We start from the raw sequence: 26,098 nt of genomic DNA, 5'->3' as shown, positions 1-26,098 counted from the left end.
CACAAAGTAGCTACTAGAAAAATACCTAGCACACTATTTCAACAATCACATGTGATTGGTGTCTACTCTAGTGTACAGTGTCATCTCAGTTTATTAAAAGCTTCAAGCTGATTAGTCCTGATTTGATGTAGACATTAATGTATTATTTTACATCCAATGGTAATGATGTACCTCCTCCCATTTTTTAAAAATTCAATTGATTCACATCTATGAGTTCACTCACAGAAATTCAGAAACCTGTTGAAGACGATTTCTCAATTCTTCCAATTTCTGCTCGTGCCTTAATGTTTGTGTAATGTTTGAACTGACTGTTGGATCAGGTGCTAAGAGTTCTTCCAGAGGAGTTTGATCTTTACTTATCTGGAATGATAGAATTAACTGGTACCAAAGAGTTGCTCCCATACTTCAAACATATCATTTCCTTCATCAAATCTAGATAATTTTCATAACATTATTCTTAGTCTGTGACCATGGGCATTACTGATATTCTTGACAAAGAGCAATTCATGAAAGAATTACAATTCGCTGATGACATTTACATGTCCAAACAGAAATCTAATCCTCTGTTGTGAGCAAGTTAAATAATATTAAAGACAACTAAAACCCCTCATAACAATTATTTTAAAATAATTGCTTTCTAAGAATCCCCTTATGATGCTACATTGTGAGAAAACAGTATTTTTCTGTCAAAGGCGACTAGTCTCAACTCCCAGAAGTGCAGATATGTCTCAGTATGCATGAAAAAAGCAGCCTGACATTCATTAATCCAATCTAAAAAGTAACGGGCTGGGCATTGTGGCACAACAAGCTCAGCTGTCCCTTGGTTTGGCACCCCTCACTGAAGTGTCTGGGATGCAGCCTCAGCTCCACTTTGCCTCGCAGATTCCTACTAGTGTGCATGCTACGAGGGAGCAGACAATACCTCAGGTCCTTGGATTTCTGCCATTCCCATGAGAGTCCTGGATGGAGTTCCTGCTTTCAGGATTCAGCCTGACGCAGGCTTGGCTATTATGGGCACCTGGGAAGTAAACTCGCTGCTGGAATATATCTCTATTCTTATTCTTTCCTTTGTTCCTATAAGTGGTTCAAGTCCTGGCTGCTTTACTTCTGAACCAGCTCCCTGTTAATATGCCCTGGAAAGCAACAGAAGATGCCCAAGTTCTTGGGCCCCTGCCACTCATGGAGAGACCAGGCTACTGCCTTCAGCCCGGCCCAGACCTATTTGCTGTGCTTATTTCAGGTGTGAAATAACAGACGGAAGGTGTCTCTATCACTACCTTTCAAACAAACACAATTTTAAAAAATAAAAATAAAAGAAAGCAATTTGATTAAGAAAAAGTTCAGAGCATGACTAGAAGTGGAAGCCAAGATATTCAAAACTGAGGAAGTTCAGAGGCTGAGAGGCCAGAGTTTGATAGGCCAAGTGCATTGACAGGATGGGGGGCAAAAAGAATACAAGGGGCTGGGATTGTGACAAGGGGGTTAAGTCTCCACCTGCCACACTGGCATCCCATTTGAGTGCTGGTTGGAGTCCTGGATGCTTCACTTCCAAGTCAGCTCTCTGCTAGTGCTCCTGGGAAGGTAAGAGATTGGCCCGAGTGTTTGAGTCCCTTCTACCTACATGGGCGCATCAGATGGACTTCCAGGTTCCGGATTCTGACTAGCCCAGCCTGAGTGCAGCAGATACAAGCTCTTTGTATCTCTGCTTATTTCTATCTTTGCCTATCTTGGTGTCACTTTGCATTTTGAATAAACAACTAAACAAATAAATCTGTGTTTTATAGCAGCACACTCTACAATAGCAAAGACATGGAAACAACAGAATACTGACAAAAGGGGAATGGATAAAGAAACCCTGATACATCCACACTGGAATATTACTCAGCCATTAAAAATAATAAATTCTAACATTTACCATAAAATGATCCCAACTAGAGACCATTATGCTCAGTCAAATAAACCAATCCCAAAAGGAAAAATACCATATGTTCTGACATAAGGCAATCTTTATGCAAAATATAAGATCAATAGATAAATAAATAAATGTGTATACATATATTTATCTAGAGAACTATATAATGGATACAAGTATACTGGGAAGTGAAGATATATGATAGTATGAGTTTCTACTTCTGAATAAAAGGATCTGTTAAACACATATTGACAGTAGGATGCTGGATTTTCTTAAATAGAATGATGGACTTGTGACTGTTGTTAAAGGATTATATACTATTGTAATAATATAAGAGGAAACAGTGGGAAGGGGTGGAGAGTGGAAGAAGAAATCCTTGACCCTAAGGAAATGTATCATGAAAAAATACAATAAAAAAGAAAATAAATAAAGCAGCAGATTAAATTCAGAGAAAAATCAATATGTGATTTTATGTCCGTATATAACACAAGAGAAATTTTTAAATGGATAAATTCTCTCTTGTCACTTATTTATGTAAATTAGGAAACAAAACTAATATCATTTCCATTATTCAGCTTTAGGAGGAAGAATATGTTGGTAAAACTTAGAGCATATCAAATACATACAGGAATGTGCCGTGTAAACCACTGAGACATGTTTTAACCACTTGCTCATTTTTTCCCATCATCAAAAGATTACATCCAATAATTATTTAAAATTGGCTTCCAAAGATCAAACATTAACAATTAAGAAGCATTAGACTTACCTCCTCCATCTGATTGACCTGTTGCTGAAACCACTTAAAAAAAAAAAAACCAGAAAAATATTACTAGTTGGTTACATGCTTACTTCAGCAGTGAAATAAATGGGCACAAATATGTGTATCTGTGATGGTCACTTTTCTTTCCGTCCTGATCCAAATACCACTTAAGAGTTCAGAGTGGGCTTATGGAGAATAAAGCTGAACTGAAACTTTTATTTTGTATATAGTAATAAGTTGGAAGTTGCTTAGTTGGGTGTTTTGTATAAGTTGAGTTCAATTCCCGGGTCTGGCTCCTGACTCTAGCTTCCTCCTAATGCAGGCATGCTAGCTTTAGTAACAGTTCCTGTCACTCCCACGGTGAGTCAGGGTTGAGTTCCCAGCTCTCAGCTTCATCTCAGCCCAGCCCCAATTATTGCAGATATTTTCGGTGTGAACCACTGCTTGGGAGTGTTCTCTCCCACTCTCTGTCTCTTATGTAATTACTTTAATAAAACTTTAGAAATCATTTCTTCACTTACATGTATGTCTCAGGCTGGAAGGCTGGAATACATACCTTAAAAACAGTGTCCAAAACCTGAAAAATTAGGTTTTAATTAATACATTTAAAAGTGAAGTCATCACAGTTTATTGTAAATATTTGGTTTAGGTCTTATAAAATTTGTAACAACAAAAAGTTTTAATTGTTGAAACACAACTTTATAAATATATAATTCAAAGTCATAATATTTGCATATTTAAAGATGGTGTTATTTTAAAAAAAAAGATTTATTTATTTTATTGGAAAGTCAGTTTTACAGAGAGATAGAAAGTGCTTCCATTCGTTCATTCACTCCCCAAGTGGCCACAATGGCTGGAGCTGAGCCAATCAGAAGCCAGAAGCCAGGAGCCTCTTCCTGGTTCCCATGTGGGTGCAGTGTCTCAAGGCTTTGGGCCGTGCTCCACTGCTTTCCCAAGCTACAAGCATGGAGCTGGATGGGAAGCAGGACCGCTACGACACAAAGTAGCACCCATATGGGATCCCCATGTGTTCAGGGTGAGGACTTTCGCCACTAGGCAAATCCAAGATGGTGTTTGTTGTTGTTGTTGTTGTTTTAACCTATCTTTTCTAGGCAACTTACATCTAGGATAAAAAGTAATTTTTCCAGGCTGACATGGTGGCATAGACTAATCCTTCACCTGTAAGCACCGGCATTCCATACAGGCACTGGCTCATGTCCTGGCTGTTCACTTCCAATGCAGCTCTCTGCGTATAGAATAGGAGGGCAGCAGAGGGTGGCTCAAGTCTTTGGGCCCTTGTATCCATGAAGGAGGCCAAGGAGGAGCTCCTGGCTGCCAGCTTTGGATCAGCTCAGCTCTGGCTGTTGTGGCCATTTGGGAAGTGAGCCAGGTGATGGAAAATCTCTTTTTATCTATCTATCCTTTTCTCTTTCTGTAAAAATCTGCCTTTCAAATAAGAATAAATAAATATTCAAAAAATAATTTTTCATTTATACAGATTTAAATTAGGAGGCCCCAAAATAACTGATGTAAATCATTTCACGTTTTCTTAATATAGGAAAGGCATAAGACATAATTTCCTCTGAGAAGAATACTATCTTTCTTTTCATATAGCGGCAAATGTGATAAAGAAAAGCACTACTTTTCCTAGTATAAATTTTTGTTTCCTAAAGAACCTGTAAAAATCAAGATATAAGAAATTGCATGGCTGCTTGATATATTTAATAGAAAATGCAAATAACTGATTTGGGAGATTGTGAGCAAAACTGAGTATGCAACCCCATTATACAATCCAAAATATCAACATTTACTCCTTAAAATTCAATGTTAAGATAGTTACATTTGCCACATACACAAAAAGCCAATTATCCTCTTATACTTGGTTAAAAGTTTTGAATTGCCTTATTAAAGAGAAATACTATTGCATAACATTCCAGTGGAAAGGGGAATTAGAATGGAACAAATACTGAACAGGTCTTTAACATTCCCTTCTGCAATACTGACTCCAGATTGGTGGTTCAGAGTACAGTGCCACAACTAACAGGATCAACTCCACCAGCAAGCATAGCAGCTTGCTTGGGCCATTCTTGTGATTCATCTCAGCCTATGGAAAGTTCAGGAGTGGACCCAGTGGGCCACCAATCTTCAGCTCACTGCTTTGCATGCTGAAGTTTGAGAATTGCTACGTGTAATAACCAGAAAACCTAGATGGAAACAAAAAAAGGGCAAAGACTCCCTAGAAAATAAACCAGGTCAAATTGAAACTCATGCCTGGGCCAGCTATGTGATGGTTTAATGACATTATATGAAAGTCACTTTTTCCACCAGGAAATGAGAGTCCAAGGTTCTCAAAACCTTCCTGCCTTGGAACCTGAAGGGAAATGCCACCATGTCAATTCCACCACTCTTGGCACTAGAGTTGTAGGGTTACAGAAAATCACTCTGACGTAGGAGAACAACGCCCTCTCCATGACCTCACCTGCTGCCTTCTGTAGTTTATAAACAGCAGGCGCCAGCGTAGGGTTCGCTTTAGCATTATCCAGCTCCATGTTCTCAGCTTTCTGTGTGTTTGTCATTTTTGTACTTCTATAATTTCTTTTTGGTTCTTTCTTAGAAATCTCATCTGCTTACATTGCTCAATTCTTTCTGCATGCTGTCTACTTTATTCATTAGAAACCTCAGCATCAAGAAATGCAGAGTTCTGGGACCAGCACTGAGGCCTAATAAGTTAAGCCTCTATCTGGGGCATTGACATTCCATGGTGTTGTCTGGTCCTATCTCAAATACTCCACTTTTGACTCAGCTCCCTGCTTATGTGCCTCAAGTTCCTGGACCCCTGCACCCATGTGGGCCATCTGGAAGAAGCTCCTAGCTCCTGGATTAAAATCACATTCAGATTTTAGCCAATAATAACGTGCTTTAATATTTCCTCCCTGAAAGTTTACATAAAATACATACATTGTGTTCTTCCCTAACTGCATCTTCGAGTTGAGTTGCCAACTGTGAACAACGTTGCAAGAACAAATTCATGTCATCCCCGACCTTTCAAAAAGAGTAACAGAAGAGAAAGCTATTTTCATTTCAGAATCCATACGCACCTAGGCCTTTTTTTCCTATACTTAACTATTTTGAAAGTATTTTAACTTTTATATAATGTATATCCTCTTAGTCATCCAGGATCTAGGAAACTCTGCTTTAAATACAATACTATCAAATTCTCCCAAATAGGAATATAGAATGAAAGGACATTCTGGAGAGTAAGCTATTCATTACATATACCCAGCTCTGTCTCTTCTTTCATTTTCCTCGGTTGCAGAAAATCAAGATTCCAGGCTTTTAGCGGTTTTTGGTGGCTCATTGTGTGTATATCTTAAGAATATATCTTCCTGTTAGGAACATGAACTTGAATTAACCTATGACTGTGAAATTACTTGTCAAGATCAAAAGTCTTTCACAACTTACAGCCTCTCTCTAATAGGCAAACAAAAACTTTGAGGGAAAAGTAGTTCCAGATTAAAATGACACAGTGAATAAATCTCTTGTCATAGAACACTGATTTGTAAGGCAAAGGACTGATCTATAAAAAATAAATGTTAGGCGTTTGCGTGGGGCTAGTAGTTCTCTACAAGGACTACATTCCCTGATTATTACATTTTAAACATAATAATAAATAAACGTTTGTCATAAATGGGAAGAGAAGTTTAAAATGGAAATAATCTGCCAGAACAGTGGGAAAATGAATGGCAAAAAGTTACAAGTCACAGACACAACTAGTGCAGCAGCACACTGCATGTGAGATGTTCTTGATCACACCCAGGTGTAACAGAGAAGATGGAGACTGATCTGAGCAGGTCTTCAGTTTCACCAGGTAAGATGCATAAAGTAGAACAAGGAAGATGTGGTGATAACAGTGGACCATGGCATTGAAGCTACGTAAGAAAGAATATGAAGATTTGGGACAATAAAATGGCAGTGTAATCAATGGATTGCCGGTCTCTGTGAAATCCAAGGCTTTTTTTTTTTTAACTTCAGTAAGAACTGAGTGGAAAGAATAGGAAGCAGTGGCTAGAAACCAGGGTGTCTGAAATTCAAATTATGGACTATTATTGCTAATGACAAGGACTATAAAATGTCACCTTAGAATTCAGTGAGAGATGAAATAGAAGTTAAGATCACAGGAACTGTATAATAGAGGCTATCATAGCGAGATGTGAAGATACAATATAGTATACGTGTCTACTTCCAAATCAAAGATGAACTCCCAATGAAACTGTTAAATATATCTTGACAATAGGATGTTGGATTCTGCCAATGTCCATACCTGCAATGTCAGAATACACTAATAGCAGAATGATGAACTTACGACTGCTTATGAAGGACTACAGTATTGTAATAATAAAGAGGAAATCAGTGGGGGAAGGGGAATTGATGAGGGCAGGAGAGGAAATCCCAGGCCTATGGAACTAATAAAAACATAAAAAAACATTAAAAAATTTTAAAAAGAAAAAAATCGATGATGCAATGTTTGGTTAATGACTTCAAAACTGAATATGATGACACAGTAGTTGCTTTATGATATAAAATTTGATTATGGCATAATTATTGATTTATGACATCACAGTTGATAATGATAAGTTTTTTATATCAATGGTTATTTTATCACATTAAAATTGGCTATGATGGTACAATATTTGGGCTATGATTTCACAGTTTTTTATGATGGCACAAGGAAAGCTTTGTGACATCACAACTGATTATGACATTACTAGTGTTGGTTTATGATATAGTGTAGATTTATCACAAACCAATTCATATGACATCACAAATTTTATGACAGTAAACTGCTTGTTTCTGACAATGAAAATTTCAATGGCAGCACAATGGTTGGTTTATGACCTCACAATTGATTGTGATGAGAAAATTGTAGCTTTATGACATCAAATTTTATTATTACATTACAGTAGTATTCTTTGATGCCAAAATGGTGGTTGATCACACGCCAGTTATTACTCACAATGATCTATGACAATACAGTGATAGTTTCTGACATGAAAATTGATTGCAGCTGAACAATGATTGGTTTGCAAAAATGCAACGATTTATTACCTCTTTAAGAAGATTTATTTATTTTCACATAGGTCAGAGAGTGGGAGATAGAGAGATCCTTCCATCCTTTGATTCACTCCCCAAATAGTATTGACCAGAGCTGTACCAGACCAAAGCCAGGAACTATGAGTTTCTTCTTTGTCTCCCACATGAGTGACCCAACCACTTGGGCCAACTTCTGCCACTTTCTCAAGCAATTATCAGGGATCTGTATTAGAAATGGGGCAGTCAGGACTTGACTTGTTGTTCATATGAAATGCCAGTGTTTCAGATGGTGGCTTTACATGCTGCCCTACAATGCCAACCCTTAAATGCCTACATCATAAACGTAGGTTCATAGCATCACAGTTGCTAACATTCCAACTCTGACAGAACAATCTCTGGTTTATGGCATCACACTTTATTGTTTCCTCAATGGAAGGTTTTAGGCCATCACAATTGATCATACAGTTCTATAATTGATTGTGACATCAGAATTCCGGGTTTATGATGCCAGAAGTCTGACTTGTCACAAGCCAATTCATTATGTCAGCACATTTTTAAAACAGTATAATTGTGAGTGATCATCACATCATTTCTATAGGTGAATTTACAATGGATTGTATGATATTGTATTTGAGTGTGATATCACAATTGTAGGCTTATAACATCAGAAAGGTGGTTTATAACAATCCAATTGTTTATGACAAAAATGTTTTTATGAGAACACAATGATTTGTGCCAACAAAATTAAACAAAATATTCTGGCACAATGGTTGGGTTGTGACATCACATTGATTTTGATGGCAAAATGGAAGATTTGTAAAATCACAATTGCAGTTATCATTGTGGTATGATAATAATGTCAGAATGAAAGTACATCACATAGCATAATTATAACTTCATATGCTTTTATGACAATAAAATTGGTGAAACTAAAAAAAAAGAAGATCACATGAAGTCAGCTGCAATGCTACAGGATTCAAATATCTCCTCCACAGAGTTACTGAAATCATCACAAATTACAACAGTAGTGCTGTGATGCAAGAAGAATAGGTTACAACAGAGATCAAGAGTTGCCTGCTTTATGTTGATTCTTCTTTGCTTCCTACCAAGAAGAATTCAATTTTGTAAGTGGCAACATTCATAAATAATAATTTTTCCACTCCTGTTCACTGTAAAGAATTGTCATTTACTCCTTAATTGTCTTAACTCGGTCAGTGAGACAAGAAGAAATTCTGAAACCAAACTTTGAAGGAGTTAAAAAATGCTAATTAAGATGAGGATGTGAAAAGACATTAAGGTGTTAACATCACAAAAAAATATGTGAAATAAAAGAATTCTATGTTTTCCATTGAGAATTCTGAAAAAGAGCGAGCACAGGGAAGATGCAAATATTAAATCCCACAGCAGAACAGGTCCTCTTTAGATGAACAAACCACAGCCACATCCACGTAGAAAGGTAACATGGTAGGAGGATGAAGGTGCTTGGAATAGTGTGTGTGTGATCTAAAGGAAACCTGTCAGACACACTCACTGGAAGGGATAAAGAAAATTCAGCTGGTCCTATGACCAACAGTTAGCCTGGTAGATGGACTGAGATGAAGAGTTTCCAAGGTAACAGCAATGATTCAACCTAACCATTTTGCTCCCACCAAACCCCTCCATTCTGAATTTTCCCATGATCATGATAGAAAATAATATCTACAGAAGCATACATGGCTAAAATTTAAAAGACAATGACAGCTCTGATGAGGATAATAGGTCCCTGAAACTCTCATACATAGTTGTGGGAAAACAAAATGGTAATGCCATGTGGGAAACAACTGGACAGTTGCTCATGAAGTTAAACATACAACCTACCAGTTCCAGGGCCCGGCGCGGTGGCGCAGTGGTTGGGGTCCTCGCCTTGCGCGCCCGGGATCCCATATGGGTGCCGGTTCTAATCCCGGCAGCCCCACTTCCCTTCCAGCTCCCTGCCTGTGGCCGGGGAAAGCAGTCGAGGACGGCCCAAGGCTTTGGGAACCTGCACCCGCGTGGGAGACCCGGAAGAGGCTCCTGGCTTCGGATCGGCATAGCATCGGCCGTTGCGCTCACTTGGGGAGTGAATCATCGGACGGAAGATCTTCCTCTCTGTCTCTCCTCTCTGTATGTCTGCCTTTCCAATAAAAAATAATAAAAATAAATCTTTAAAAAAAAAAAAAACAACCTACCAGTTCCACTCTTGATTATCCAAGATTAATGAACACATACGTCCTCAGGAAGATTTTACATATATCTTCATAGAAACTTCATTCCTAACAGCCCAAACAGCTATTGGGTCCAAGTGTTTATTTATTAGGTGAATAAGCTGCTTGTGGCACAGCAGACAATGGAATACTCTTCACAATATAAGAAACAAGCTGTTAGTACAAAGAATAACATGAATAAACCCGAAAAACCTGATGATGGTGATAAGAGGTTTAAAAAGTTGAATAAACATGGCCACACACTGTAGTGTTTCATTTATATGAAATTCCAGATAAGCAAAACTTTACTGAAGGACTGATAGTTGTTTGGATTCAATGCACAAAGAGAAAATCCTCAAAGCATGCTTAGGTGGAGATTTCCGAGACAATGTAAATGTTTCGTTTTTAAAAATATATATTTATTTTAATTTTTATTGGAAAATCAAATATACAAAGAGAGGAGAAGAGACAGAGAGGACGATCTTCCATCTGTTGATTTACTCCCCAAGTGGCTACAATGGCAGGAACTGAGCCAGTCTGAAGCCAGGAGACTGGAATCTCTTCCAAGTCTCTCATGTGAGTGCAGGGTCCCAAGGCTTTGGGCTGATCTCAACTGCTTTCCCAGGTCATAAGCAGAGAGATGGATGGTAAGTGGGACTGCCAGGATTAGAACTGGTGCCCATATGAAATCCTAGCACATATATGGCAAGGACTTTAGCCACTAGCATACCGCACTGGGCCCTCACTTTTTAAATTATTATTATGGTAGTGTTTATACAGCTGTAATAAAGAGCTAGTAAACAGAGACATGCCATCCTGCAAACTTCTATGGTGATTGTATTCTAAAGCATGTCCAAGCTGAACTAAAATGTAAATCAAGATCATTTAAGACTGAGCTCCAAACTCCTGCCAAGTAAAACACTTGCAAAATTGAGGCAAGTATTTAGCCTAGCAGGCAGATTTGCCTTTAGTATGCTCATATCCCACATTGGAGACCCCGGGTTCAATACTGAGGCTCTGGATCCTGACTCAAACTTCCTACCATTTCAAACCGTGGGGTGCAATGGTAATGACTTGAATAATTAGACCTGGGTTGAGCTCCCACTCTGGCTTCATCCTGACCCACCTTTGGCCATTGTATGCATTCAGAGAGGGGGCCAGTGATAGGCATGTTCTCTGCCTCTATTTCCCTCTTCCTCTCTCTTTTCCTCTTTCCCCTCTTCCTCCACAAATAAATTATAGAAAATAGTTTTTAAAACATGGAAAGATCAAAGAAATTAGCTCTACGTGGTAAACAACAATAGGAAAGACTGAGGATTAGACAAATTAAAAGAGAACTCAACCAAATTAAACATTCGCTATGGATCAGTTTCTGTTCCATTTAATGCCTAGAAAGTATGGATGATAAGCCCTTCGCCCTAAATAACAGACAAAGCAGCAACAAGCATTCTTCAGAAAACAAAACACCATATCTCAGCTTCCAATACTAGGAATTCGGCAAAACACAAAAAATAGAGGTAGGTGTTTGGTCTGGTGGCTAAAATGCCATTTGGCATACCCAACATTCCATGTCAGAATCCTTGAGTTTGAGCTCCAACTCTGCTCTCAGTTTCAATTCCCTGCTGATTCCTAGCATGGAAAGTAGCAAGCAATGACTCAAATGACTCAAATATTTGGGTGCCTGCCACCACCCACATGGGAAACCTAGCCCCACCCAGTCCCAGCTGTCACAGACATTTATGGAATGAAGCAGCCAAAGGAAAATCCCTCTCTCTCTCACACACATATTGAATTAAATTTTTAAAAGACATATGTACACAGGAAACATATGAAGAATTATGAAAATATGATCCAAAATCAAAAGAAAAAAGTTTGTAGAAATAAACACACTGATAGCACAGATACGGAAATTAGCAGAAAAGGAATTTATAAAAATGTATTACTGGTAAGATGGAAATATTTTCAAGAAAAGTAAAAATTGGTGAAGAGGTAGATAATAGCCAGACAGACACAGAAATTTCTAAAAAGGAACCAAAATCTAATCTAAAGTTATTCTATTTGAAGTAAGCTATTCATCAGCTAGAGCTTCACGCTGCCGGTCAGACACTGCAGAACGGATTAGTTAGCTTGAATATAGAGTGGTGCATGATGTTCAAACTGAAGCACAGAAAGAAAACATTAAAACAGATGCAACAGAGCAGAAAATCTTATTTCCTCTTATTTTTTTAAAAAAGGTTTGTTTATATTTATTTCAAAGGGAGAGAGAGAAACCTTTTTATCCACTGGTTCACTCCCAATATAGCTACAACCGCCAGAAGCCGGGAGCTTCTTCTGAGTCTCCCATGTAGATGTAGGAGCCTAAGGCTTTGGTCATCCTTCACTGCTTTCCTAGGCCACAAGCAGCGAGCTGGAAGGGAAGTGGAGCAGTTAGGACACAAATTGACCCCCATATGGCATGACTACACTTGAAGATTGAGGATTAGCCCATTGGGCCATTTCCCTGCCCCAGGAATTATTTCTTAGTCACTTATCAAGTAGTTTAATGTGTGTGTGTGTGTGTGTGTGTGTGTGTGTGTGTGTGTGTGTGTAGTGGGGATGCCATAAAAACTAGGAGTGACAGCAGTAAAATATATGGAGAAATAAAGCATTAAAATATTTAACTCAAGATAAAATATGATATGTTTAGGACAAATATCAAATTTCTACAGCAAGCATAAAATAGATACACCTAAAAGCCAAAAAGAAAGATGAAAAATATATATTTGTAAACCAAAAACAAGGTAGAAAAGAAAGAACAAAAGCGCAAAGAACATATGGGACAAAAAAGAAAGCAAATGGAATGGCAAGATAGTAGACTTGATTTACATCCGTTCATTAACATTTTATTATAACCAATTACATTCCATGAAGTTCAACTAAATGTAAATGAACAAAACATACCAATTAAAACAGATTGTCAGGCTGGATTTAAAAAGCCAGACTCAACTATATGCTCTTTCAAACAGACACAGAAACTATCTGTCAAAAATTGTTTTAAAGATGCAACATGTAATGACTAAACATCAGAAAGCAGGCTATCAGGTTAGGCACGCTTCAGAACACAGTATGATATCAAGGATCCTCTGAAATTGCAACTGCTTTTCGTCATGACAGACTAGCTCCATTTCTTGAATCTTCGCTTCTATAACTAAGATGCTCAAGGAAAATTCTGCAAGGTGGAAAGAGGAATACAGAGATCTTAGGATTGGAGGAGCACAGGTTTTGAACCCTTTGGTTTATCTGTATACACTACACCACGGATGAATCAACAACCTGGAACTGCCAGTACGCACAGATGGACGAAAAAAGCCATAACAAAAGTTAAATGACTACGAAAAGGAATCTTTTAATCCCAGCTGTAGGCAACTGCCCAGGTTGATTGTACCAAGGCAAGGTTACACTGCTGGGAGAAAAGCAGCCAATAGCTGGCAGGTATCCCGGGCCTGGTTAATGCCAAAGTGGTGTTAACTATACCAGTGTGCCAGCATAGTTGTCTTTAAGATATGTAAGAGGGGCCTGGCAGCATGGCCTAGCAGATAAAGTCCTTGCCTTGATCGCGCCAGGATCCCATATGGGCACCAGTTCTAATCCCAGCAGCTCCACTTCCCATCCAGCTCCCTGCTTGTGGCCTGGAATAGCAGTCAAGGACGGCCCAAAGCTTTGGGACCCTGCACCCGCGTGGGAGACCCAGAAGAAGTTCCTGGCTCCTGGCTTTGTTATCAGCATAGCATCGGTCATTGCGCTCACTTGGGGAGTGAACCATCGGATGGAAGATCTTCCTCTCTGTCTCTCCTCTTCTCTGTATATCTGACTTTGTAATAAAAATAAATAAATCTTTAAAAAAAAAAAAAAGATATGTAGGGGACAGACATGGGCATACTGGTCCAGTCTGGACCCCTGGACTCAAAACTCCATCCATGGGGAAAATTATAGAATCTGTGGTCTGACTGTGGATGTGCATGAGGCAGAACTGGGTCTCCTCAGGAGCTGAGGCCTATGCAGCGGGCAGCATGTCCTGATACACATGGGCGACACAACAACTAATTCACTGAGGCCTACAGAGAATGTCTAGTATGATGGGGGCAGAACAAATTGGACAACTCTCCTGGAGAAGCTTTGAAAGCAAGTATCCGGGTGAGCGAAGACTCTAAAGTGGACTGTGTCAGCCAGTAGACCTTGGAAGAATTTCCTCAACCTTGGAGTAATAAAATAAATAGCAACTCAGAACTATGAAAACCATTCTTAACTATGTAAACATCATTAAAAAGAAATTTATTCCCCAATGCAGGCGATAGCTTAGGTTGCATTGCACCTAGGCAAGTGTTACAGTGCTGGGAGAAAAGCAGCTGGTGGGCATCCTGGGCCAGCTTAATGCCAAATCTGTATTAACCATACCAATGTGCCAGTAGAGTCAGCCTATTCTATTTTTTTTTTTCCTCTAAAGATGTGTGTGTGTTGGTTGGGGGGGTGGTATGCAGTCCATGAGCCCCAGGGCATGGAGTCCAGCGGGACCTGGGTTGCCTGGCCTAGATCCTTGGGCCTGCCAGCCTGGTGGGTGCCAGGTCCATGAGCCCCAGAGGTAGAGGTGCTGGTGGGGCCTGGGTCGGGCAGCCCGTGGTGCCCTCCTCAGTGGAAAAGATGGAGCAGTGGCTGACAGGCCAGGATGCACATGGAGGATATTGCAGCCCATTGGCGCCTGCAGAGAATATCTGGTACTAGAGCAAAGGAAGGAGAGTGGAACAAATTGGACAACTACCACAACCAAGCTTTGACAGCAAATATCTGGGTGAATGGAAACTATAACATCAGCTAATGTCAACCAGTGGACATTAAAAGAATTTCCTTATCCCTGGATCGGTGAAACTAACAGCATTGCAGAATTATCAAAGCCACTTAAGCACAACCCTTGGAACATGCTCCACATTGGGGACCCTGGGTTGATGTCAAGGTGGCTGTTCCCCATCTCCAGGTACTGGGGAGGTGGGGAGGCTGGGTGTGTCTTCTTCCCTTATCTACCCTCTCAGAGTCTCCATTCACCCCTTCTCCCTTGATCTCCCCCACTCAGAGCCTCCACATACTTGCTGTCAAAGCTTGGCTGGCTGAGTTGTCCCGTTTGTTTTGTCCTCCATCTTCTGCCATGATACTAAATGTCCTCTGTAGTCCGCAATGGGCTGCCGTGTCCCGACTGTGCACCCGGCCATGCATCATCTTAGCAACTGAGGAAGCCCAGCTCTGGTATATGCACTCCACGATTAGACCACAGATCCTGCGGTTCTCCCTGTGGTTGGAGTTCTGAGTTCTGCAGTTTACTTCTTTGCCGAGGTAAGGGGGTAGTTTCCAAAGAAACCTCATCTGAGGTGATCCCAGACCTAACTCTTGTGTGTGCTAACCAACGGAGTCTGGCTCAGTCCATCACCCATATCAGCATACACTGGTGGTTGCAGTCGCTGGGTCAGTTCTGTCTCTAGCCCCATCTCTTACACAGATGAATGCTGCGATCCAGTCCAATCCTGCCCACCACACACTTGGCCCTCATGTACACCAATGGGAACTGCAACCCAGCTGGAGTGACCAGTAACCCCCACCAGACCCTGGTTCCTGTGCATGACAGTATGCTGGTCCAATCAGTCCTGCATCCCATTCTGATTTTAAACACACTAATGGGTGTCACACCTTAGCTCATCCAAGTGTAAGCTATGCAGCCCACACTCATGCTGGAGTGTACCACCACCTATCTAGTCGATCCACCTCAGCCATGTTCTCCTGTTCACCAGTGGAAATTGCAGCATATCAGAGAGGTGCCCACAGCTTCCCTACCAGGCCCACTTCTGGCCCTGGATCTTTTCTTTCCAGGTAGTTCTGCACTCTAGCCTCACAGGACTTGTCTCCACTTCCAGCACATGCCCAGCTGATGCTACTGCAAAGCCCAACCAATCTGCACTTACACTGGCTCACATATGCAACAGTGGGTACAATTGGTTTGCCCAACCTTGCTTTCCCCCTAAACCAGATTACAGACAGACCAATGGGTTTTGTAACCATGCCCAACCTGGTATGCCCCTCGTACCAGTCATGCTCATCAGCAGGGGAGACCTTGCTGCCCCTCTACCTAGTTTGTAACCCACTGCCTTCTGCTCCCAAGTCTTTTTTTAAAAAAAAGATTTATTTTTATTATTTTTTTTATGGAAAGGCGGATATACAGAGAGGAGAGACAGAGAGGAAGATCTTCCATCCGATGATTCACTCCCCAAGTGAGCGCAACGGCCGATGCTATGCCGATCCAAAGCCAGGAGCCTCTTCCGGGTCTCCCACGCGGGTGCAGGTTCCCAAAGGCTTGGGCCGTCCTCGACTGCCTTCCCGGGCCACAGGCGGGGAGCTAGAAGGGAAGCAGGGCTGCCGGGATAGAACCGGTGCCCATATGGGATCCCGGGCATGCAAGGCGAGGACCTTAACCACTGCGCCACCGCGCCGGGCCCTGCTCCCAAGTCTTATGTGTGCTGGTAGATGTTGCAGCCCAGACTGATATGGCCCATCTCAACTTGGCATTTGCTGGTGGGTACTTCAGTGTGCCCCAACTCAGCCAGCCCCTAGTCCCAGCCCTAATGTGAACTGTCTGGTGTTGTAGCTCAACCTTGCCTGTCCTGCACCCTGTCCTGATTCTCACATCTCCCAGTGGGTATTATGAACTGGCCTAGCCTGACCTGCCCCCAGACCTGACCCACATATATGCCAATGGGTATAATCTGGCCTGGTCTGGGATGCTCTTAGTCTTGATATTTGCACTCACCTGAAGGTATTGTGTCCTGACAGAAGAGTTTCCCAAGCTCCTCTATCAGATATCCCAGTGGCAACACACACCAGTGGGTGCTTGGTCTTTCTCCTGTCCTTGTAGGTACAGCAGCCTTGTTGGACCAACCCATACCCATTCCAGCTCTTACTGTTGGATACTACAGCCCAGCCATGCCTGGTCCACCCCCAGACCCAGCTTTTGCACAGTTTAGTGAGTGCAGAGACCTAGCCCAGCCTGTCCTATACCCACTCTGGCTCTTGTGAACACCAGCAGGTGATAGAGCCTAGTCCAATCAGACATACCCCAGACCTTGTCCATACCTATGCCAAGGGATATTGCAGCTGTATCCAGCACAGAATGTTGCTCCCAATTTGGCTCTTGCATTCATTAGTAGAAACCACAATGCAGCAGGGGCACCCCCTTAGCTCTTCAAGCAGGCTTGCTCCCTGCCATAGATTTTGCTTGGCCAGTGGCTGCTTCAACCAAGCCAGGCCATTTCCCAGCTTGATCTGAGCCATCAGATGCTGCAGTCTGGCATGGCCTAACCCGCCCCCGGAACCAACTTTCACTGGTGGGTGCTGCAGCCTAGCCTGGCCCAGTCTGCCTCCATCCCAGGCTTTCATGCAGATGGGTAGATATGATAACCTAACATCTCTCAGCATGGCCTGCATTCTACTATAACTCCTGCACATGCCAATATACTAAGGTTTGGCCCAGCCTGCCCAGTCCATCTCCCTGCCCCCACCCACCTGCCCCAGAACCTGTTGGGGCTCAAGGTATGTGAATAGATGACTAAGTCAACAAGATGGCGACCAACGATCAAGGTCACTGAGTTACACGTGGCAAACAAGACGGCAACCACGGGAAGGGTCCTGAGTGTGAACCAGGGCAGGGATCAAGTTGTTTTAAAGAAAGGCTGATTGGCCAGGGCCGTTTCGCTCACCTGTCCCTGGCCTTCGGGAGGTGGCTTCCGCAGTGCTGATGACAATTCGCTCCTAGTTCTCCTCTCCTGGAATTCCTGGCCTGAGGCTGTTCACTGCTATATATAAGAGTGTGTATTCCCTAAATAAACGGGAACTACTTAGACGGAAACCCTGCCGCGTCTGTCTCTGGCGTGCCGGGAGGCTGGATGGCGGGCAGCAAGCTCACCCTCTCCGACAACGGGGGTACTAGAGAAATCTGTGGGAGGAGACCCGCAAGAACGAACCCACACAGACTTGCCAACGATGTAGTTACCTTTCCTGGCCTGATCAACTTACAGACAAATTTAATTCTTCATTATCAGACTTCATTGCTGCTTTTCCTCCTTTCTTATTGCGAGTCCCATAGGTTTCTTCCAAACTAGAAACAAGCTATATAAAAAAAAAAAAAAAAAGAAACGCAAATTAAACACTTTCGTATTTTAAATATAAAATACACTTCAGCACTGACTTGCTTCTATCTTTTTCATAAACATGAATTTTCCATCCTGTGCCTCATTACCAAGAAGCTATGACCCTAGTCTTTGGTCTGACTCCCTAACAACAAGGAGGTGCTTCATGATGCTACAATTTCAGCGTTGACAGGCACTAAAAAAAGAAAAGACTGTCTCCATACATATTTGACGTGTTAAGTAATGTTCTTGTCAAAGTCTATCTGCCTTCATTTTCTCCGCTTAAGAGACCAAGGAAAAATAGAAATATACATATTTGAAGGCAACATGTTTTTAAAAAGGAATTTTCTGAGCTAACCCCTCACATTGTAAATAAACTCAGGTTCTTACAGTTCAAAAAACTTGATTCTCTTTTTATGTATTTATTCTTCTTCATCATTCTCATCTTCTAATTGGTTCATTTACCATTCCATTCTGGATGACTGAGAAATAAAAGTGGAGTAAGGGCATTTTCTCAATACTCAGATCAAATGTTCCTGAAGTAGTCATAATTAACACAGCAGGCATGCCACCAAAAAAAGGTTGAGGTTCAGTAAGTTTTGCTCAAGAGGCTGTCTTCAGCCTGGCATCTTAGAAACTGAATTGCAAGAGAGTTCCCACCATTTCCCGAGAGAAATAAATAACCATCCCTGAGCTGTACGATGTGTGCTTATGTGAGCCTGGAACTTGGGTTTATACTAGGCAGAGGATACTTAAGATGATCAATCTCCAACAAGACCCAGAGCAATGAGTTGCTGATGAGTTTCCCTAGTAGACATTTGTCTTGTTATCACAATATACTGCTAGAGAGATTAGGCATGTGTGACTCCCAAAGGAACAGAGTCCTGCAACCTCGAAGCTGCTTCCTCCAGATTTCTCTTCTGGAAAATCACTAGGTCTGGTAGAGTGGCCCTAGGAATACCCTAACACAGGCATCTGCAAGTATCTCACCATCTCCAGGTGTTTAGCAGCTGCCTTGATCCTTTCATCCTTCATGACAAATTGTTTCGTCTTATTTAATGGAGCAGGCAAAGCGTACTGTGTGAGGGATTCAGTTGTCAGTGGTGGAGCTCTTAAGGCCATTGGTTCAATTTTATTATCTACTAATTTTTCACTGCATTTTTCTTTTGGTTGTGGAGATGAATTCAGTTGTCCCTTCTTATTAGCTGGTTCTGAAGCACTTGGCAGTGTGTTGCTGCTAGTAGCTAACTGCTTCGATGGTTTCATCTTATTTCTGACTTAGCTTCTACATTACAGATGGATGGAAAAATGGATTCTTCCCTGTGAATAAAACATTAGGATTTGGAGCATTTAATCTACAAAAATCAAGTTATTCTAATGGAACTCATATACTGCTCGAATGTTTTAGCCATTTGTTCAGAGTATATCATGTAACTTCTGGAAGCTACCATCATACTTTGCCTATTTTGAGTTATGATTATGGAAAACAAAGAAAAAGAGAATACAATTATTACAGTATCCAATTTATACCAGGACATTATTTAAACTTAAATATAAAAGCCAGCATAGTAAAAATTACGTCAGCTTTAAGCTATTTCCTTCATATATATCATCACTCCCATGATACATGTGAGCAAACTGTAGTGATTGCTCAATAGACACACACATTAAACTATAAATTTAAAAATACAGCACACGCCAACTTGGATACAAATTTTGCTTCTTTTATATGCCACTTTGATCTATAGCATTTGTAGAATTTTATTTAAGCAAGAAAAAAATCAATTAAGATGTCAGATTTTAAATGATGGAAGGACTATCAATTACTATGAAAATGATGAATCCTAAAACCAACTCTGGAGAAATTTCAAAATGAGGAAGTAAATATTTCCAATAAATAAAAAATTATGTATCAACCTCTTAACTGGATATTAATTTGTGTATGGGGAATAGGACTGGAAGAAGGCAGAGCCTACATTGAGAGAACACATTTATAAAGTCTACTAAGTTCTGCTCTTCCTTTACCTCATCACTGAGCTAATGTATGTTCTTAGTCTACATTATTTCTGTTCTTTTTTTAATATTTATTTTATTGGGGCTGGTGCAATAGCTCAACTGGCTATTTGTCAGTCATGCAGCATTAGCATCCCACATGGGCGCTGGTTCATGTTCTAGCTGCTCCACTTTCCAGCCTGCTCCCTTCTTGTGATCTCAGTAAGCAGTTGAGGATGGCCCAAATCCTTGAGACCCTGCACCGCACGGGAGACCTAGCAGAAGCTCCTGGCTTTGGATAGACTCAGCTTTGGATAGAATAAGGCAGAAAAAGATCGAGAGATAGCCCATCCACTAGCTCCTATCCACTCAAATGACTGCAACTTCTGGAACTAGACCAGGAGGAAGTGGAGCAGCCGGGGCTTAAACCAGTGCCCATATGAGATGCCAACATTTTCAGGCTGTAATTTAACTTGCTACAAAATGCTGGCCCAACATCATTGTTCCTACAGGAGCAACAACCTTAGTCCAAAATGTTAGCAGAATACTATGAAAGCAGCACCAAAGTTATGTAGGGCTATAAAGAAAAGATTAGGTTCTCATTCCTCTGCTTCTCTCTGCTAAAACTTATTAAGATTCAGGAATGCCTTATTCCTGAAGAGTTTAAAAGTATAAGGCTGGACATGGGAATTGTTAGATAAAATAGAAAAACTTGCAATAACATTGGTTCCTGGTTATCATAGCTGTAAATTGAATTATGCTCCCTAAAAAGACAGGCTCATGTCCCAACTCTCCAGCACCTGTGACTGCTTGACAATCTTTGCAGATACAATTAAGTTAAAATGAGATCAACTGGATTAGGTGCATCATAAACCCTATGATTGATGTCACCAGAAGGAGGTTGTGTAGCATCAAAGGTGGAGGTTCGAGTGAAGCAGCTATTTGCCACAGAACGCGATGCATTGCCAGCATCCACCAGATGTCTCTAAGAAGAGTATTCCTTTCTAGAATCTTCAGCATGGTCTTGCGGAGACGTAACTTCAGCCTATGAGAGAAGGCACTATAACTGTTTCAAGCAACTCTGAGGCAGTTTGTTAGCAGCTCTAGTGGGAGAATGGGGCTCAGACTACAAGAGCGAAAGCATCCAGCACACAAACATACCCAAATACTTAGCTGAACTTCTTGGGAGAGACAGAGATAAGAGACGATCTTTTGGGACTGGCATAATAGCTCAGTCTTCCACCTATAAATGCCAACATCCCATATGACTCTGGTTCGTGTCCTGCCTACTCCATTTGTTATCCTGCTCCCTGCTTGTGGCCTGGGAAAGCAGCGGAAGATGGCCCAAAGCCTTGGGACTCTGCACCCACATGGGAGTCCTGGAAGAAGCATCTGGTTCCTGGCTTCAGATTGGCTCAGATCTTGCTGTTACAGCTATTTGGGGACTGAACCAGTGGATGGAAGATCTTTCTTTCTATGTCTCTTCTTTTCTCTGCAAATCTGACTTTATCACAAACATAAATACCTTTTTTAATGAATCTTTTGATCATTTCCCAATATGTTACCAGAATAGTTAATGCCAAAGGGCATAAAAAGCTCACAAATACATACAATTTGACACCTGAAAAATACAACCATGAACAACACAACAACATGTACCACTTGCAGAATCATTAGAAAGACTTAAAGTACATAAAAAGAGAGAACCTTCTGTTTTCCTTAAAAGAAAAAGTGGATTTACTTATTTGATAGTCAGGCTTAGAGAGAGGGACAGAGAGTGAAATCTGTCATTTACTGGTTCACTCCACAAATGACACAATGGCAGGAACTGGGCCAGGAAGAAGCCAGGAGTCTGAAATTCTATCCGGCCAGGTACATGGACATCGTCTGCTGCCTTCCCAGGCGCGTTAGCAGGGTGCTGGATCTGAAGTGGAACAGGAGTCTTGAACTAATGCACCAATATGGTATATTGACAACACAAGCAGTAACATAATCCAGTGTGCCACAACCACAGTCCCCAGAACATGAATAAAATAAACCAGGTAGAACAGGCATATCCATTTGTTTATTTGCCTATTTGAAAGGCAGATATTCAGAGAAAGATTCTCCATCCACTGGTTCACTCCCCAGATGACCATAATGGCCAGGGATGGGTGAGGCAAAAGGCCAGGAACCAGGAGCTTTTTCCGGGTCTCCCACACATGTTCAGGGGCCAAAGTACCTGGGCCATCCTCCACTGCTGCCCAGGCACATTGGCAGTGAGTTGGATGGAAGTGGAGCAGCCGAGATTCACACTGGTGCCCATGTGGGATGCCAGTACTACAGGCAACAGCATAACTCACTACACCAAGGTGTAGAAATATTAGGAATAACACATATAATAGGTGAAATACAACAACTGGTTACATAATATGAGAAGTTGTATAAGAAATCATCAGAAAGCATAAGAGGTATTAAAAAAGTTGGGCCTGGCAGCGTGGCCTAGCGGCTAAAGTCCTCGCCTTGAACGCACTGGGATCCCATATGGGCGCCAGTTCTAATCCCGGCAGCTCCACTTCCCATCCAGCTCCCTGCTTGTGGCCTGGGAAAGCAGTCGAGGATGGCCCAAAGCTTTGGGACCCTGCACCCGTGTGGGAGACCCGGAAGAAGTTCCTGGTTCCTGGCTTCGGATAGGCATAGCATCAGTCATTGCGCTCACTTGGGGAGTGAATCATCGGATGGAAGATCTTCCTCTCTGTCTCTCCTCCTCTCTCTGTATATCTGACTTTCCAATAAATAAATAAATCTTTAAAAAAAGATATTAAAAAGATAAAGAGATAGGAAAAACAAAACAGTAAAAGATGTGTGTAAATGTCGAGAGCTAGCTAACAGGGGATCTAGAAAGAAAGAGAAATAAACTAGGGAAGAAGAAATAAATATTTAAGAAGATCATGAAGATAAATTTTTAAGAATTAAATGTGAATTCTATAGATTAAAAGCACTCACAAAATCCCCACCCAAAAAATACATTATGATACAGTGTAGGAACCTCAGAGAAATAGGTAAAAAGTTTCAGAAAGAAGGAGCATATAATCTACAAAATAGGGACAATTGAACCGACAAATATTTTAATAACATCTCACCCCAAAGTATTGTATACTTTGTGTAAACTTTAATCTTTGAGGGATGAAGAATTAAAAGCTGATGAAAAGATTGAGATCATTTATCATATATTCTTGAACATGAATAAGGTGAAATGAATATCAACAGGTTCAAACATGAAAACATGCTTGACTATAATTAGCAATCCTACATTACTAGCATCATCAGCTAGCATCTGCTAATGTTATAATAAGAATAATTCAATCTAAAACAGGATTTACTGTTGAGATTACCCAGTAACTTTTTTTTTTTCATTTGAAAGACAGAGACAGACAGAGATACACAGAGAATTTTATCCAGTGATTCACAACTGAATGCCTTCAACAATTGAGGCTGAGTCAAATCAGTGCTAGGGGCGGGCATAGAACTCCCGGATCACCTACCGGTGGCGAGGACTCAAGGACTTGGGCCATTACCAGTTGCCTCCCGGGATGTGCACGAGCAGAAAGTTGGAACTGGAGCAGAGATGGACCTACAAGTGGCATTTTAACTCCTGTGGCACACACCCACCCCCAGGAAAATTTAAAAGTTTGTTCATGTAAATCTTTTTTTTTCACTTATGCAAAAACACAAACTTCAACCTGAAATAATGTAACAGACTATTTTGGAGAATAAAATAAAAAACTGAATAAAAAAAAAAGCATAGACATTACAAATAAAATCATATTACGTTTTAAAAGCTATTTCTCAATTATTTTTGTTTTAGTTCCTTATATGGGTCATGAAAAGCAGATAAAAATTATTGATACAATTATAGATTTTTAAAAATGCAATGGAAATCAGATGTGAATTAGAGATATAAGGTTGCCAGTTCATGTCCTGGCTGCACTGTCGGCTTCCATTCGCCAAAGAGGATAAGTTTGGGGATTTTACTCTTCCGGGGTGATTCCTTTCAAATCCTTTAACCACATAGTGGTTACCCACATAGCACAGGGTAAGAGGCCTGGGAGTGGGATCATGAAAAGCGGGGACTCTCTTTACCACTGAGCAAGGGCCCCATAGACTTTTTTGGACGGTGACCAGTCCCCTCACCAAGCAAAGCAGCAGGTGCGCTGTCAGCAAGGGCGGCCCGCGCCTCAGCCGCCCAAGAGAACTGTTGGACCGCCTCCCGCCCCCAAGAACCGCCCAGGGCACGCGTCATAGACGCTGGTGCCAGGCACCCCAGAACGGACACCTTGACAACCAAAGGGTGCCTTGTCGTCGACGGTTCCCTATCCCTCCTTTTTCACTTTGTGTAGGAGCAGGATTCAAGGACGCCTCGGGAGCACAGATGTGTCAGATCTGGAGGGTGTAGAAGGCGAAAGTCTGGGACCCGGTGGTAGTCCGATCTGAGGACTGGACACAGGCACTTTAAGTTTTTCCTAAAGCAAGAACAGTTTTTGTAACTCTGAGGTCCCGCAGGATTGCATACAGCTCTGCACCTTTAAACCTAAAGCCAAATCAGAGTAACAAGTTCTGTGGGGAGTTGTGTCACCTAAGCCATCTCCTGTTACCAGGGTTTTTACGTATGTATGTATGTATGTTTTTAAAGGCAGATTTGTAGAGAGAAAAAGATACAAAAAGAAAGCTCTTCCACCCACTACTTCATCTCCAGCTACAAGTTTTTTTTTTTATCTATCTATCTATCTATCTATATTGGAAAGATACGTCAGATTTTCAGAGAGAAGGAAAGACAGAAAGATCTTCCATCCAGTGGTTCACTTCCCAAGCGGCCGCAACAGAGCTGAGCTGATCCAAAGCCAGGAACGTGCAGGGTCCCAAGGCTTTGGGCCGTCCTTGACTGCTTTCCCAAGCCACAGGCAGGGAGCTGGATGAGAAATGAGGCCTACCGGGATTAGAACTGGTGCCCACATGGAATCCCAGGCATGCAAAGCAAGGATTTTGGCGGTTGCGCTCACTTGGGGCGTGAATCAGCGGATGGAAAATCTTCCTCTCTGTCTCTCCTCCTCTCTGTATATCTGACTTTCCAATAAAAATAAAATAAATCTTTAAAAAAAGAGAGATAGTATAGTGATTAAATCATAAAGCCACTGGGTGGCCAACAGAACCAGGTAGCCATGAAATTCAAATTGCTGCCACTGAGGATCAGAGTGTGACACCAGGGCGTTTTCCTTTGTGAGGAAAATTCCAGCAGAAGTTCTAAAAGACAAACATATATGTAACAACAATAAATATATTCATGTCCCTTCACCCTTCTGTACCTTGTAATGTCTAAGGTATTTCCTTCCCTGATGCTTACGGTTTTTTTTTTCCCTGTCTCGTCACTGCCACAAAATTAATGTGTCACATTCCTGTAACTACAACCTTTTTCCAATAACCCTTAATTCTCACTCAAATGGGGTCACACAGCAGCAAGAGGGACAAGGAGGTCTTTATAAAACGCACAAAGATCCAGTATGTGTCTCATTTCTGGGTCACTGGAGACTGCAGACCCACGGCAGGACAATGAGCATCTGAGTACCAGACAGCGCTTCGTCTGAGTTGCTATGGAAGTCTCTCAGCCTTGGAGAGCTCAGGGAGTGGGGCCACGTGCCCTTACAGCACCTGGCACTCACTCTGAAAGCAGAAGAGGTGGGGCAGGCGTCTAGCATGCCCTTGGAATAATGCACAGCAGTAACACAGATCCTGGGCTGGAGTCCTGGCTGATTCTGCTTCCAGCTCCCTGACACTACGCATCGGGAGAGGCAGCAGGTGGTGGCCCCAGGACTTGAGTCCCTACTTCCCATGGGGGAGACCTGCTTTGGCCTGGCCCACAACCCGTTACCTGTTGGAGACTTTT

The 26,098-nt window shown here is 41.6% G+C and overlaps 1 protein-coding gene across 1 annotated transcript; it reads right to left on the bottom strand.

Annotated features, from left to right (window-relative positions):
* Nucleotides 1-219: 219 nt before the first annotated feature.
* LOC121161594 (coiled-coil domain-containing protein 7-like) lies at nucleotides 220-24,414 on the bottom strand. The gene is made up of 7 exons (XM_040988057.1): nucleotides 24,352-24,414; nucleotides 19,177-19,506; nucleotides 18,074-18,166; nucleotides 5,631-5,714; nucleotides 3,229-3,249; nucleotides 2,679-2,711; nucleotides 220-360 (listed from the first exon to the last, which is right to left on the bottom strand). Exons 2-7 carry the CDS (start codon nucleotides 19,450-19,452, stop codon nucleotides 220-222), a joined length of 648 nt encoding a protein of 215 aa, XP_040843991.1. The 5' UTR covers nucleotides 19,453-19,506; nucleotides 24,352-24,414.
* Between the last annotated feature and the right edge of the window lie 1,684 nt (nucleotides 24,415-26,098).

The sequence above is a fragment of the Ochotona curzoniae genome, unplaced genomic scaffold (assembly GCF_017591425.1).
Source record: "Ochotona curzoniae isolate NIBS_2020 unplaced genomic scaffold, NIBS_Ocur_1.0 contig_4797, whole genome shotgun sequence".
NCBI lineage: Eukaryota > Metazoa > Chordata > Mammalia > Lagomorpha > Ochotonidae > Ochotona > Ochotona curzoniae.
This window is presented reverse-complemented; position numbering and strand designations above follow the sequence as displayed.